This window comes from Stegodyphus dumicola, chromosome 2, assembly GCF_044657685.1.
Source record: "Stegodyphus dumicola isolate Sdum_Otavi_A_Nest chromosome 2, ASM4465768v1".
Taxonomy (NCBI): domain Eukaryota; kingdom Metazoa; phylum Arthropoda; class Arachnida; order Araneae; family Eresidae; genus Stegodyphus; species Stegodyphus dumicola.
The window spans coordinates 153,815,777-153,833,043 of record NC_140769.1 but is presented as its reverse complement, the minus strand read 5'-3'; the positions used below and the strand labels follow the sequence as shown (position 1 = coordinate 153,833,043).

The 17,267-nt window shown below is 31.9% G+C and overlaps 1 protein-coding gene across 4 annotated transcripts in view; it reads left to right on the top strand.

Annotated features, from left to right (window-relative positions):
* LOC118199480 (caspase-3-like) overlaps positions 1-17,267 on the top strand; it is a 43,302-nt gene that overhangs the window by 20,575 nt on the left and 5,460 nt on the right. For all 4 annotated transcript variants that reach the window (XM_085811309.1, XM_085811307.1, XM_085811310.1 and 1 more), the window contains exons 3-6: positions 3,921-4,029; positions 6,203-6,350; positions 16,454-16,629; positions 16,763-16,898. In XM_085811309.1, coding sequence (XP_085667435.1) covers positions 3,921-4,029; positions 6,203-6,350; positions 16,454-16,629; positions 16,763-16,898 — 569 coding nt within the window. The remainder of the gene's footprint in view (positions 1-3,920; positions 4,030-6,202; positions 6,351-16,453; positions 16,630-16,762; positions 16,899-17,267) is intronic.

Sequence of the window (17,267 nt, the reverse complement as noted above, 5' to 3'; positions counted from 1 at the left end):
CCGTGCAGAATAGACATAAGCTATGTACGTATCTGAGTTGCCATATATATTCTTTTTGGCAACATTGTGGGTTGCCATATGACTGTTTTGGCAACATACTACTTTGTACATGAATACTTTTTATGACTTTTCAGTTGGAGATCTCGATAATCAGAAAGTGCCTTCAAAACTTTGAGGTTAATGGAAATGAAATGTAAAATTATTGAGCTGTGCAACATTATAAACTAATTATGAATTAGTCTGAAAAAGAACTTTTGCTATTTTATGCGTAACATTAAATTGATGGTTTTCTGTAGTGTCATTAAAAAAAAAAGTGTATGTTGCAATCACTGACAAAAGAGCTTAGTCATACATTTAATGCAGTGACACTTATAACTTTTAATGGGACTTCTTCCCGTAAAGGAAACTATTACATAGCATAAGAGGAGAAGAACTTATAATAACAGCTAAAATTAGATTCATATGCACTAAGCAGAAAGTAGTCTCTTTTTTTTTTGTAATTAGGGATTTAATTTTTATTTTTATGTGCTTGAACTTGGAGAAATTATTTCATAAATAATGGTACTAGAAATTGTGTTAATTATAAGTTAGGCAAACATGCTTAGCTGTTTTATTTAAATCATATTTGAAACAAGCTTTACTGTATAATATTCAACTGAGTTTTTGAAATATTAAACAAGACTTTAAGTAAATATTGATATAATGAGATATGCTTACAAACAAGCCATTGAATGAAAGTGAGTTTTTCCATTTTTAAAATATTCTAAGGATAAAAAGCAAACAATATCATAAAATACGAAGTTTAGAAAGTGTTGCAGGTAAGCTAAGAGTAAAGAAATTCAATCCGAATGTCATTACTTCTCACACTCACACACATTCTCAGCAAAATGGAAACCCTAGGATAGGATATTTTTTAAAAGGGTATGTATAAAATCCTTTAAATGAAAATAAATTGCACATCTGTTGCCTGAATATTAAATGCAAGTGATAGTAAATGGCAGCAGAATATATATTCAGACTGACGTAGGAGCAAGCCATGTAATCAGCCTCTGCTGCGATAATGAATGCTTTTCTGCCATCACTGTGTGATTGGGTACATTCAAACATGTCTAACAGATTCAACAGCAAGGAATCCACCACATAGTGTGTAGTCTTCTCCACCTATCTACTACTTGGTGGTCTATATGTGTTGCCAGTCTCAGACATATACAGAGAGTTTATGAGGATGTTGTTTGAAACACAGCACAGTCTTTAAATTATATGCCGAGTTTTGTAATGTAAAAGAGTACTCAAGAAGGCTGCTTGAGAGTGTCTCATGTGCATGCCATGATTACAGTGGAAATGTAGAGCAGTAGAGATGCTGATGAAGGAAAATTGCCAATCCATCTTTCGAGAGGTTGCAGCAAAGATTAACATGAGTGTTAAATCCCAAACCATCATTTTGCATTGATTAAATCACTGGAAGGTACAGTCTGAATGAGTGGAGATGCATCTAACAGACCCCCTCCAAAAAAGAATGATTTTGAGAACTCTCCTATAAAACCACAAACTTTTACACTGGCATTTTTGTACCAAATATACTATATTGATCTAAACTGTATATAATATATGTACTACATTGTTATTATTAAATGCACCCATGAACTTTAATAGTATAGCTCAAACACCATCAGTACAAGGTGTCATCCTATAAAAAGGTTTATGAGTTCATAAGTAAACAAGTGTACCTGTTACTGCTAGGAAAATAAATGCATGAAATAAGTTTAATGAGGCTCAGTATTGCATAATGTTTGATGCCCAATCATTCGTTCACTCTATCCACGAGATTTTTTTTAGCAATGCAGCAGTGAGTGATTTGTACATGAAGACATGGGAGGGTGAAACATCTATCCTAGCTTGCGTAGCTAAAAAAATTGCAGCTGGACATGAATGTTAATCAGTCATGATTGAGATTATTGATGATTTCAGTATGTTGGTGTTGTCAAAGGGCCTTGTTAAAATACTGTAATTTCGGACTTCACCAACATATATTTCTTTATTGTTGTCTGTTGCATTAGATGAGTGTAAGATGATTGTGGTGCTGTTACTTAGTGATAATTTTGGCTTATACATTATTGGCCTTTTAAAAATTTTATTATATTAACATTAATGAGAAATCTGCAAATGTTTGTTGAACTGAACAGTTGGTTGGAGACGTACATTTGTATGTCTCCAACCAACTGTTCACTATATTCATGTGCATCCAACCAAAGATAATGATAATGAATTTTTGGTGTGGAAATCACTAAGTAAGTAAAAATGCTTAATTTTCGTGAACTTTAAATATGAATAATTTAATAACACATAATTAGTTTACATTATAACATAATTTAATAACAATTCACATGAATACGTAGAACCCAAACAAGAGTAGATATATTTAATACATTTGATATTTAGATACTTTTTTTGTATTTCCTGGCTTTAGAAGTTAGATGAGTTTGTTGAATTATAATTTCATTTTCTACTGCTTTTCTTCTTCTTCTTCTTCTTCTTTTTTTTTTTTTTTTTTTTTTTTTTTCAGTGTTAAAATTGTCAGAAATTTTTGTGGCTATATGTTTTATATTTCAATCCTTTTTAGCAGGAAAAGTCAGATACTGCACAATAACTTTTTTCAAAATTATGAAATCTGACCATCAAAGTTTTCAGTCACCTTTTTAATTTCTGCATCGTATTTTTCAATGTTATACTTCTTTTAGATTTTTGTAGGTAATCAGATGTATATTTAGAAAGTGATTCAAGTTTTGTTGAAGCTTTTTTATTATTGCAAGGCAAATTGTCTAGATCAGCTATGATACTGAAGTGTCATGTTTTTATTAGTCATGACTAAGTGTTTGTATGTTGAAATTGTCTCAAGTCAGCTGTGATCTACCCAAAATCATTTTGTGATCAACTGGTTGACTATTTCGTATATATATAGTATCCTTTAGGAGAGGAATTGACTGGATCTGGCATTCTCAACCAGGGAAGAATTCTTCGTATATATATTATCCTTTAGGAGAAATTCGTATATATATATAGTATCCTTTAGGAGAGGAATTGACTGGATCTGGCATTCTCAACCAGGGAAGAATTCTTCTGTGAGAGAATTTCATAGTTTCAGAAGTGTGGAAGGGAAATGCTGGCAGCTTTTTATTTACCTGTTCAATATTTGGTTTATGAATATATATATATATAAACTAACACATGCAAAAATAATATGAATTTAAATAAATGTATATATTGTTTAAGTTTTGAAAAGGAAGGTTGAGGATGAATGTCTAGCAGTGGTGAAAGGGATAAATGTGGCAAAACGGGGTTGAGAACCACTGAACTAGATGATACCATAACTAAAGTACTTACTACTAACTAAACATATTAGCACTGAGGGAGAAAAACTTACTAAAAACCAACGCTGAGATCACCTTCTTGTCTTCTATCACAGTAACCAGTTTCAAATCATCTATTACTAAAAAATGTATTTATCATATATAATTGGTATTATTCATGTATTCATAGCTTTACTAAGAATATGCAATTTATTTTTACTCTCTTCTGCAGGCAGAAAATTTAATTTTTCTTTTATTTTTTGAATGTATAATTTGGAATTTTCTTTTAGTATTTAAAATATATACCATATCTGACGGCATATAAGATGCACATTTTTTTCCTAAATTTGGTCTGGAAAAAGTTACCTGCGTCTTATATGTGAAGGACACAGTTTAACTTTCAATACTAAATGCTATTTTTAGTCTGGATAAAGGTCTAGACACACATAACTTTTTCTACATCTACATGTGTGTGGTCTTCTAAATAAGGGTGCGTCTTATATGCCATCAAATACGGTATATATATATATAAAGGCTTTTATTTATTTATTTTATTTATTGTTCTCTTTTCAGAAAAGACAAGCCGCCAGTTGTAGAAGCAGTTTTATCTGGGCTTGTTGATAGCCCTGACTACTGTATGGATTTTCCGAAGAGAGGAATATGTTATATTTTCAATCATAAAGTAAGTTTGCTATATGATTGTACTGATATTCTCTTGTTCTCAATATTTAAAAATTCTCAGAATATAAATTTAAAAAATTATTTTTTTTTCTACAAATTTAGTGGAAGTTAATTACAGTAAAAGTTCTACTATTCCAGAAAGCTTGGGAAATAGCAATTGCTGGATAAGTGAAAATTCGTGATCTCTGAATATAAAAACTATGATTCAAGGTAGAAGAAACAAATTAATCACATAGGAAATTATCAGTTTTAAATTATAAAGAGCCATCTTATTTTTATCAACTTGAATATCAAATGCCTACATCTAAAATTATGTAATATTCTGAGGAACAAATGCATTTCAGGCATAAAATCCAATGTATTTCACAAGTTTTTAAAAGTGTGAAAGTTAAATTATTTTATCCGAATACAAAAATCCTATTAAACCATGAAAATTGGCAGAGATAACACGGAACTTGTGCTAGTGATTTTTGTTAAAGTTTAAGAGAGCAGATTATTCTTTCTTTCTTTAGATAATTAACAGATGCAATTGGCAGATGTAGAATGTAAGAAACTGATAATGTTTATCATAATTTTTATTCCATATTGTCATTATCTGATTTCAAATAAAATCACATACTGAGCATATTAATATGCACTTTTCTCGACTTCAGGATTCTTAACTTTAAAAATATTATATGAACTTTGAAACTTTGAACTTTGTAAAATTATTTGGGATCACAAGACTTCTCTATAGACAGAAGGGATATTAATTATTAAACAAAATACAAACTGTTTTAAATTTATGTAATTTAATTTTTACACTTCGTTAAAAATATAGCTTAAGCATAATATATTGAGCAATTTTAGATTTGCTTGTTACAAATACTCCTCAAAGTGTATGTCAATTATTAGGTAGAGTTTAGAAATAAAAATAGATGTAACTGTAGTTTAATGTTCTGAATTTTTGAGAATGCACATTGAGTTTTTGAAAAATTTCAAACTATGTTGTTAACAAATTTTAAAATAATGTTTTGTTCTAAGCTAACATTGTATAACAATTTAGTTCTCTTAATATTAACCGTATAGTTAATATATTAAATGAGAGGTATGGTTTGTATAAAAGGTCACTGAAAAGCATATCCGATTTCAAAATTTCCATCTAGATGAGGAGGAGTTGCTGATCTTTGCCTTTAAATGGCAAGATGTAGTTGCTCCTCTTGTAGAGGCTGGAGTGAAACCACATCAAAGATCTTAGAATTGTGTTATAAAGTTCATTTATCCATTATTGATGCTAAAATATTTGCTATTAATGTCACAAATGTGGGACATCTGGTTTTCTACCATAAAGTCTTTTGTCACATATATTCGCACATGACTCGGTCAACTAATGATAACCATTTTCATCAAATTCTGCAACGAGCAAGTATGTTTAATTGTAAAACCATAAAATAGATATAGAATATTTTTGGTATAAGATTGAATAACTAAGAAGTTATTTTTTAATGAATGAATTATCTTTCATGCTTAGAAAAATTCATTGCCTCATTTTCATATTTTTATACAGCAGTAGAATAGAGGGGGAAAAACCTGTTCACAGTTAATTTTATTTAGTATTATATTTTTGTTATAGATTTTTTTTTTAAAAATTAGTTCCTCCTTGTTTACATGCTTGGAAATTCGTATTAATTATCCCATCAGTTGGCTGCTGTATGCTAGCCAATGCTCGTTTAAATTTCATAATAGAATGATTCTGTGCAATATGAAAATAAAACATCTAAAGAATAAAATATCTAGGTTCCATAAACCATTTCACCTGTGATGGTCAAATATCTGAGACCTTGGTTGCAAATGTGTTGAAGGAAACTACAAGAAAATATAATGTTTTGAATTCTGACAGAAACATTTAGTATCATTATTTCCTTCAGTTTTTAAATGCTATTTTAAGTTAAGTAACATATGACTTTCACTTTATATTAGCTGTATTACTATTTTATAGAATCTTAGAATGAGAGAGAAAAATAATATATAGTTCTAAATCCTGTCAAATTTATTGAAAATGTGATAGCAATATTTTTTGACAGTATTTGAAAATTGTGCATCATATACTCATAAATTCATATTTTTATTTTACTTTTTTAAATAAATGTGCATTTTTGATATATTTAATATAAAATTGTTTAATTTTAAACTAGAATTTTGACTCTCAGACTGGTTTAAATGTGCGTAATGGCACAGATGCTGATGCCGGTCGTTTGTATTGTCGCTTTCGAGAACTTGGGTTTGATGTCACCTTGTTTACGAATCTTAAATCACAAGAAGTTTTAAAGGAATTACAAAAAGGTATTTGTATAACTTAGTTTGCATGCTTTTAAACCAGATGTATGTTAAGTTGGCTGCTCTTTTAAATAAAATGAGCAAATTTCTTTAATGAAATTGCATAGTAATATTAATCAATCATAATGAAATTCATACTGTAGCAGTGAAGATTTAATTTCTTTCTGTCAGATTTTAATAACAGTCCGTTAGCTTACAGCAGTGTTCCCAACCCTGTGCCCGTTTAATGTGTGTTTGCCACTCTCTGATCACAATAAAAATGTTTTAGTTTTCAATAAAATTCTATGTGGAAGTTTTTTGATTTAACGAAATAGAAATTGCTTTCAACACAAATACCAGCACAAACTGAAATACAACCAATCTCTTTTTTGCATGTGAATGTATTATTCTGTCCACTATAAATTCACCTTGAAAAAGTAAATGGTGCCCACCTTCCAACTGATATTCTAAAATGTGCTCTTAGGGACAAAATGCTTAGGGATCCTGGCTTACAGTGTTATAGTATTAGTAGGCTAATGGACATTATCTTTCTTTGTAGGCTAATGGACATTTATCCGAGATAATTGTCATTAAAAACCTTTAGAATTTTAATGACAACCCTCTCGGATAAAATTGCCGCATGTAAAATTAAAGGATTTGCAAATTCAGAGGTTGTCAGGGATGTAAATGAGACATTATCTTTCTTTGTAGGCTAATGGACATTTATCCGAGAGGGTTGTCATTAAAAACCTTTAGAATTTTAATGACAACTCTCTCGGATGAAATTGCCGCATGTAAAATTAAAGGATTTGCAAATTCAGAGGTTGTCAGGGATGTAAATGAGAGTCAGTAGTGCTCATTGAGTGAATACATTATCAAACACCGTATTATATACTCTTTGCATGTATAATTGCAATAACTAAATGTTGTACAGTCAAAAGTCGTTAATCCGGACTCGTCGAGACTTCGATTCCGGATTATCGATTTTTCCGGATTATAGATCATCAGTTTAAATCTGGTAAGATGGCATGCAGAAATTACAAAATTAAAAATATGAAACCGTAATTTATGAAATAAAGAACAATTATGATCTAAAGGGTATCAAAATTTACAAAAAGAAAAAGCTTAATATTTATTTGTTTACTTTATTAAACATTTCCTTCAATGTAAATTGCTTCGTTTCATGTGATAATACTTTCTCTTTAATTCTATTAAACAGACATAATTTCTTGTTTAGTTACAAAGTTCTGCTGTTCAAGTCCTATAATTGCTGTGTTGAGAATACCGACTAATTTGTCAATCGAAATGTTTTCGTTTTCAATAACCTCTGGGTCACTTTCTTCACTATCGGAAGCGAATTATAATGACGAGGAACTTGATTTAAATCATATCAAAGACGAGATGAAATACTACACTTAGTACGGAATTATAAACCAAGTAAAATAAAAACATCTGCTCTGAAGATAAGGATAGTGCTGACAGATCAACTTCCAATCCGCAGCGTGAAATTGATAAACAGATTTCGGATTTCAAAACATACTTTCGCTTTGTAGATACAAATTACATATTAGTAAATATATATCGGAAATTCTACTTGACATAATCTTTCTAATCTATCATAATCTAATAATGACGTTTCTGCCCCCCCCCTCTGCCGCAGAGCAGCGTGAAATTGATAAACAGATTTCGGATTTCAAAACATACTTTCGCTTTGTAGTAAATATATATCGGAAATTCTATTTGACATAATCGAAAGTTCAAGCTTACTTTTATAAAATTGCTCTAACAGTCTGCAAAAAATAATAAGCCGGATCCAATTCGAAGATTAAGGAACAACGCAATCTGCAACATTAACTGAATTAGATAACTTTAGCTTAGCGTATAACTCCGTTACACATTAAACACACATGCGCACAAACATATTCGCAGCTGTAAGGGTCTTATGCGCTCTAGTAAACGCCTGTGCGCATGCGTAAACGCGACGCATGCGCAGAAAGTTTGTAGCTTTGAGGTCCGGATTATAGATCATTCCGGATTATGGGTGTCCGAATTAACGACTTTTGACTGTAATTGATTTGGTACATAAATTTGTGAAAAGAAAATACCTGAAGGTTTTTCCTGTAAGACATTTGATGTATACAGGAAATATATCATGTCTATATCTATAAATAACTTAATTTTTGGAACTACTTATCTGACCAGATATAAACAGAGAATGCAGTTGTATTTGTACTTTTTAAAATAAAGTTAATTTATCTTCATTTCTGCTTAAGCTTCATTTCTGCTTGGTTCGCTGCCAAAGCTGAAATGATAAATCTGTACTCATGCACCAAGATCTTACATGCACTTTTATGCTTTTTGTTGTTTTATTATTTAAATATGGATATGACCGTGTACATTAAACAGCAAGTAATATCACACGAGTATACTCATAATTGGCATATGATATAATGGTTTTATCTCTTGTGCCAGATAACAAGATAACTCGGAACTAGATAAACAATACTAGCCTCATTTTACACTTTCACACAAAACTCCTGTACGTGCAATGCATTATTTTCCATGAGTTATACACAAGTCACTTAATAAGAATTTGAACAGACCATTTATAGAATTTCCCAAATAAATGACAAGTAATACAGTCAAAAGTCGTTAATCCGGACTCGTCGGGACTTCGGCGATTCCGGATTATCGATTTTTCTGGATTATAGATCATCAGTTTAAATCTGGTAAGATAGCATGCAGAAATTATAAAATTAAAAATATGAAACCGTAAATTATGAAATAAAGAACAATTATGATCTAAAGGGTATGAAAATTTACAAAAAAAAAAAAAAAAAAAAAAAAACTTAATATTTGTTTACTTGATTAAACATTTCTTTCAATGTAACTCGTTTAAGTTGCTTCGTTTTAATGTGATAATACATTCTCTTTAATCCTATAAACAGACATAAATTCTTGTTCAGTTACAAAGTTCCGCTGTTCAAGTCCTATAATTGCTGTGTGGAGAATACCGACTAATTTGTCAATCGAAATTTTTTCGTTTTCAATAACCTCTGTCACTTTCTTCGCTATTGGAAGCGAAGTATAATGACAAGAAATTTGATTTAAATCATATCAAAGACGGAGTACATTGAGATGAAATACTACATTTAGTAAGGAATTTTAAGTCAAATAAAATAAAAACATCTGCCCTGAAGATAAAGATAGTGCTGACAGATCAACTTCCAATTCATTGCGCGCCGCGGCGTTAAAGATAAACAAAGTTTAGATAAGCAAAAAAATATGCCTTTATCCATTTTTTGCAGCAATTCCACTTTTTGTTTAATGCACTTCGAAACATACTTTCGCTTTGTGGATCTTTTACATATTAGTAAATATATATCAGAAATTCTATTTGACATAATGGAAAGTTCAAGCTTACTTTTATAAAATTGCTCTAACAGTCTGCAAAAAATAAAAAGCCGAATCCAATTCGAAGATTAAGGAACAACGCAATTTGCAACATTAACTGAATTAGATAATTTTAGCTTAGCTTATACCGTCCGTTACACATTAAACGCACATTCGTAAACGTATTTTGTGCACGCGCACATGCATATTCGCAGCCGTAAAGGTCTTATGCGCATGCGTCAACGCCATGCATGTGCAGAAAGTTTGTAGCTTTGAAGTCCGGATTATGGGTGTCCGAATTAACAGCTTTTGACTGTAATAAATAAATGGATTTGAGTTCCTAAATATTTGATTATTTTATCACATTTTGAGAAATAAATGATTTGTTTCAGTTTGCCAAGTGTATTATTTAGACCCATCCTGTATGCCGAAAACATAAGCACTGCATGCATTTGCTTTGACAACACTCATACTGAGTGAATTAACTAAGGCAATCAATAACGAGTTATAGCTATCAAGTAAACTCAGTTTACTAACTATGAGTTTTCTTATAGATGGCAGAAAACATATTTAAAGACAATAGTATATTATACAAGACCATAGAACTTTTTAGAGCTTGTTTACAAGGCAGAATACAGATAAAAGTTTACTGTAAGTGTCAAATATTTTAAGTGTTATAATATAGCAAAAAGGAACCATTTGTAATTGTATGAGTTGAAGGCTGTAAGGAAGCATTTTAAGTTCAAGTGAAGAGATTCGTCAACATTTTATAGTGATAATGTTGTTAGAAAAGTCCAGCCATGGTAAGATAGCTTTCCCTCAAAAGTTTAGGGCTGTCATAAAATGGCAAAGAGAGATAGGGTTGCCATATGTGGTGTGAAATCGCCTGTTTGGCGACAAAATTGGCGATATGCCATAGACGGATAGAGAACCTTCTGGAACAAATTCTTACTGGTTTGCCCCAGAATGTTCTCAAACCCAAGCCAAAAGTTATATGAATCCTGCTGGTATGCAGAGTAGGAGTGGAATGAGACAGTATTATTGAGTTGATAGTCAGTCTGGTGTCGAGTGGGTGCATCTCGAGAGTGTGCATTGTTGAGGCTATTGTCAAGTGCATTGCGAAGTGTAATGTTGAGACTCTCGAGAGTATATAGAGTTCCAAGAACAACTGAACCGAGTTGTGCTTTGCCATGAAGCTCTCTTCATGGTTATAGCATGAAGCCTGTGTTGCTGATTGTTTTGGCATGTTTTTATCGTACTTTTTCGACGACTGAGTAATACTGGCAAGTAAATAGTGTTTTAATACTTCATCAACTGTTGTCACAGATCACTCCAAATCGCATGAACCCTGTACAAGAACACAACAACTGGTGTCAGAAGTGGGATTTGCTAGTGATTACCAGGAAAGCCAGTTACCAGCGTGCAGGAGAAAGCCATGGTGGAGGAAATGAAATTGACAGATTTCTTAGCAGCTGTAAAAGCCAGACTAGAAGAGATGAAGGCTGAGATCAAAACCAAATAGGATGAAATAAAAGCTGGATATGAAGAGATGAGGGCTGAGACGGAAGCCAGACCAGAAGAGATAAAAGCCAGGCAAGAAATAAAAGATGGCCAAGAAAAGCTACAAGTGCAACTTCAGCAGATGAATATAGAAGATATGCTTAGAGAAGAAATTGGAGCCATAGAAGATCATGATAGAAGTGGCATCTGAAGCTGGTGAAGTGTCTGAGAAAGATCAAGAAATGATGTATAAAACATCTGACTGGATTAAAGGAGAATGAAAACAGGAAAAAATAAAAGACTTGAAGGAAGCATTTGATTCTCAAGTGTCTTAAATAGAAGTGGAAGAAAGTGAAAATGCAATTGTTCAGTTTGTAGAAACTGATAGTGAAGTTATGAAGTCGCAGTTAGTAAGCATTGAACCATCTGAAAATTCTTGTGATGCAGAGATGGGAGAAGCTGATGTACAATGTACGCAGAGTGTTACAGAATTGCAAGAAAATACATCCTCTTCATAAACTGTGTGTCTCATAGTGCAAATTGTGCAGACACTAACATGATTTTGATTCTAAACCAGGATACCTTTGTTTGTAAAGAATCAGATTCTATTCATAACTCTGATACAAACACCAGAACTGGCTTTCAGGAAATAGAGGTAAATAAGCATGTACCAACTGCTAAAAGTACCGAGGTGAATTGTACACATGATGCAAATAAACTGCAGAGCAGTGAACAAACTGCTTCAGATCTACTTGTAGATGAAGGGTTTGAAAGGACTGAATCTTCAGACTGTGATGTGCAAAACAGAAATACATCTGAGAATTGCAGTAAAAACGTATTTGACCCGGGTATAATGCAATAAAAAGCTTGAGACTGTGATTCATTCTGAACTTTATATATTTTAAAACTGTTATGTGGTTAATTTATCTACATAACTTCTACATAGTGTACATATTTGTTTCTTTAGCTATGTTCTTACCTTTTGAACTTAGCTTCTGACCAAGGATTGTACTGCCCGGGACGTGCTGTTCTGAGCAGGGGCAAAGGGGGTAGTGTTATGAAATCTTCAGCCGCAGTAACATAGCTTCCCTGCAAAGAAGGTTTAGGGCTGTCATAAAATGACAAGGAGAGATAGGGTTGCCAGATTTGGCACAAAATTGCCCATTTGGCCACAGAATTGATGATATGCCATAGACGGATGGAGAACCTTCTGGAACGAATTCTTACCGGTTTGGCCCAGAAAGTTCTTGAATCCGAGCCAAAAGCTATATAAACTCTGCTGGTGCATGGAATAGGAGTCGAACGAGAGAGTCTAGTCAATTGGGAGTCTATTGAGTGTCTTGTAGTATATCGAGTAGATCGTCAGTTTGGTGTCGAGTGGGTGCATTGTAAAGACTATTGTTGAGTGCATCGTGAGTTGTAGTGTAGAGAGTCTCGATAGTACGTAGAGTTCCAAGAATGACCGAATCAAGTCGGGAGCTGTACTCTGGTGCTTTACCATGAAGCTGTCTCCGCCGTTATAGCCTGAAACCTGTGTTGCTGATCATTTCAGAGTGTTTGTCATAGTTTTTCAATGACTGTAAATGTGTTTTTGAAGCTGTCCTAGTAATTCTGGCAAATAGTGTTTTGATACTTCATCAACTGTTGTCGTCAGTCACTCTAAATTGCACAAACCCCGTACAAGAATGCAACAATATATTATGACTGTAACTCAAGAAGTTTTACATAATAAGATACAATATGATTTCAAGTTAATGGCACTACAATGGGTTGGTACAAACTATCCCCACTGAGGAATTCAGTTTAGGAAGCTGCTGAGAGGATGCATTATCAAGTACTGCGAAATCATCAACTGCTCCCTTATATGATCGAATACATTGGGTACCAAACTGATGGAATGCAGTTCATGTTTATGTTTGACTAGTGTCTTTAAAGGTACTAGCATTGATGAACTGGAAAGCAATTTGATTCTGTATTCCTTTCTTTGTGATTACTACCCTTTTCAGACCTGGTAATCACATTCTTGCATCACTAATGGCACAAAAGTACAAAAGGCTGCTCATTTAAACATTTCTAAAAAGGACTTTAAAACAAATAGGAGTTGGTGTAGAAGAATGAGGGAACACAAGGTTTATCACTGCAATAGCAGACAACTTGCGAGCAATCATCTGTAATTCTAGTAATCATTCGGCATCCAGACCTACGTCTTCTACAGAGGTTTTGACCCTTTGGTAATGATTCCACAGCCTGTTGGAAGGCACATTTAGCACTCTCGCAGCAGCAGATGATGTCTTCAGCTCATGCTTTCCATTTTGGCTATCTCGAATTACACAGAACTATTGCTGTTTTCAAACTGACACTTAGGTCTGGCATTGTGTTTTATGCTAATTTTGGTTGCTTATTTGCATTTGGCGATGCAACCGCTACCTCATATGTAAATTGTATGCTTTAATTTCCCTTTTTACATTTGTACCTTTTCTTTTAGCATTTGTTGCTTATTTTTTTAGCACAGAAGGGTAAAGAAGATGAGAAAGTTTGAAATGATGAGGTTAGAAATCAATATGATTTTCTGAAATTCTCTTATCTGTCTAGAATATGAAGAAATTCAGGTCTGTTTCTGAAATTTTACGCTTTATTTTGTAAATTGTAGTTATTTAGGAAATCTCAGAAAATTTATCATTATAGCATGTTATGTTATGCTTGCCATGAATAAAAAATTGAGCTGCGTTACTTTTTCTGTTTTGTTATATAATAGCAAAAATTTAAACTTGAATATATTTTACGGTTATATTAATTTTAATAATTTATGTTAACCTTCCAATGCGCGCAGTGTACGACAAATTCCATTTTTATGCACTTTTTTCACATATCACTGTTGGAACGTCTGAAGGTAATTTCTATTCCCTCTTTCAACCCTTCCCCACATCATGCGATGTGTCAACAGGAAGTCGCATGACAATTTTTAACAAAGTTTTGGCACTACATAGTAGCTTGTCTGTAAAAGTTATTACGTACAAACACACACACATGGAAGTGGGTTAAAATTTGGAAAATATTTTGTTCTCCAGTGTTTTATAATTTTGTGTTATGAATTGACATGTATCATTTTAATATTTATGTAGTCGAACCTGTAATTTTTGTATCAGTTTTCATGGCAAAAAATATGTGCAATCAGCTGATTTTGCTCGCATTCTTCAAGAATTATCGGATGAAGAGGAAAAAAAAAAGAAACGTTTGCATGTGAGAACAATAGCGATTTAAGTGAAGAAAATATAAAAATAAATTATACCAGTAATGAATCTGAACAATACATTTTGGATTATGATGATAATAATGATACAGAAGAAAGAAAGGATGATGACATGTTCTATGTTGCTAAGGACAAATCTTCTAAGTGGTGGAAATTTGTTGTGGAGCACAACCTAGTGGTTGTTACACTGTTCCAAACAATCCTATGGATATTGCAAAAAGGTTGGTATCTCCATTTGAAAACTCATGTAGCAAAGGATGTCTTGTAACAAAGGATAATTACTACACAAGCATCCTACTTGCAGATCATTTTCTGCAAAAGAAATTGAATCTTGTTGAAACATTGAAAAAACATAAATAGAAGTGCCACAGGAATTTTTGCCAAATAAGAGACAGATGGTGGGAGCAGCAGTATTTGGTTTCCAGCAGGATAATGTCCTCGTTTCTTATGTTCCTGATAGAAACAAAACTGTGTTTCTCCTTTCAACTATGCATGGTGATACCGACATTCATACAATAGCAAATAAACCTGAAATAATCATGGATTACAATGCGACGAAGGGAAGCATGGACACTATCAATTGATTGTGTGCAACCTATTCAATTTCAAGAATCGCAAGAAAATGGTCTTGTGCTATATTTTTCACTCTTCTGAATATTGCTGGGATAAATTCCAAGGTTTTGCACATGCTTACAAAGCGAGCCAACACCGCACCATGCCGAAGGTTGAATTCTCTGAAGAATTTCTCTTAGTCTTATGAAAGAGTGTCTTTTTTCGCATGCCAAAATCCAAACTTTACTTTTTGACTTTTCAACCTAATGATGAAGTGCCATAGCAGTCCTCATCGAAGCAAGGAACATGCAGTTTATGTGTCAGAGAAGGAAAGAGATCCTCAGCATTTATGAAATGCAAGACATGGCTTAGAAACACATGCAAATGTCATACAATTACTGAAATTATGTGCATGGAATGCACTGTAAACTTCGAACATTGAGAAATCTCTTTTAGAATTATATTTTTCTATTTTTACTCTACTCCGTTCTATTTCTAGTATTATTATGCATCTTTATTTTCTTTTCTTTCTACTTATTTTTAGAAATAATTAAAACTATTAAAATTAAGTCAGTTTACAATTAGTTTTGGTAATCAGCCATTTATTTTCCTGACTTGTTTCATACAAGTAAATTTCCATGTGGAAGTAAGTAATGCTAAACTTACATTTTTTACTGCCTAAGTGAGTGTATTTTCCTCTTTTATTTGTCTGTACTTTCCTTTGATGAATATTAAAACTAGCTTGTATTTTAAAATATGTTATTAAATAATAAATTCTAAATTGTCTATAATAAAATACATCATTGCCTCTACCTGACTAACATAACCCTTTAAAAATAATTTACTTTCATTTGAATGTGACATCGTTTGTATTTTGCAATAATAATGTCAATATTTTACTTCTTAATGAACTTATTTTCAATATCCATTCATTGCTTTCATTTTTCATGCCCCAAATGGTAAAATAACAGCTGTCAAAAAATATGACACACACGCGCACGTGTGAAATTACTGAGTGCACATGTTGAAAGGTTAATTTTGTTTAAATTTTTTGTACTACACGTAATGCTTAACTGAATGTTACAATTTTTAAAAAGCATCATTAATATTTTACATTAAATTGAAATTGTACAAGAAAAATAATCTCAGGGTAATATTTATACATTAATTTGATGAATTAAATGTAATTTTAATCTAGATTTAGTAGGTAAATTATGCTTCTTTGTTTATATAGGTATAGTAAATAAAATCTTAGAATTTTATGTTTGTTGTGTGTTTGTTCTCATTTTTTATTTGCTGTGCTGTTAAAATTAATTATTTAGTAGTAATATTTTAAAGTTTGTGTTGATGTATGATTTGAAAATTTTGAATCAAGTGTTTTTTATAATCATGCTTGATGTGTTCATCATATGACACATTTTTTTTAAAATTATAGTTGGTAAAGAAGATCATTCTAAAAATAGTTGCTTTGTTTGTTGTGTTCTGTCTCACGGAGAATCGGGAATACTCTATGGATCAGATGGGAAATATGAAACAGAACGTATATTTGCTCCTTTCAGAGGTGATGTTTGTCCTACTCTTGCTGGAAAGCCAAAAGTATTTTTCATTCAGGCAAGTATTTTAAATATTTATTAATTTCTTTAAAATTTCTTCATGTAAATAAATATTATGTATTCATTACTTTTTTATAAACATTGCTATGATGATACAAATCTTTCTAAAATAATTTAATTTTTATTTTTAGGCATGCCAAGGTGATAAGTTAGATCATGGAGTAAGTATGAAATGTCAGATAGCTACAGATTCTTCTAGCATACAAGAAGAAACATACAGGATTCCTACTCATGCTGATTTTCTCATTGTATACTCAACTGTTTCTGGTTAGTATTTTTTCACTTATCTTAATGTAGATAAATATTAATTTGAAAGTTCATGTTCAGTAAAGTAAATCATATATGTAAGTATTTTGAGATAATACTTCAATCCTCAAAAATGTGCAAGAAAAATGCATTATTATGACAAAAGTTTGAATAAAGATTTAAAAAATTTTAAACGATTTGGAGTAGTACGATTTTACATTATTTTGATTACCATTAAAAATGAATATGAATAACGCTTATCTAAAAATGAAGCTAATTATTTTACAGTGTGATTTTAATCTTATTAAAAATTTGACACAGATTTGATTAATTTTTATTCATACTTGTCAAAAGATAAATAACCTTAGTTGTGAAATTTTGAAATAAGAA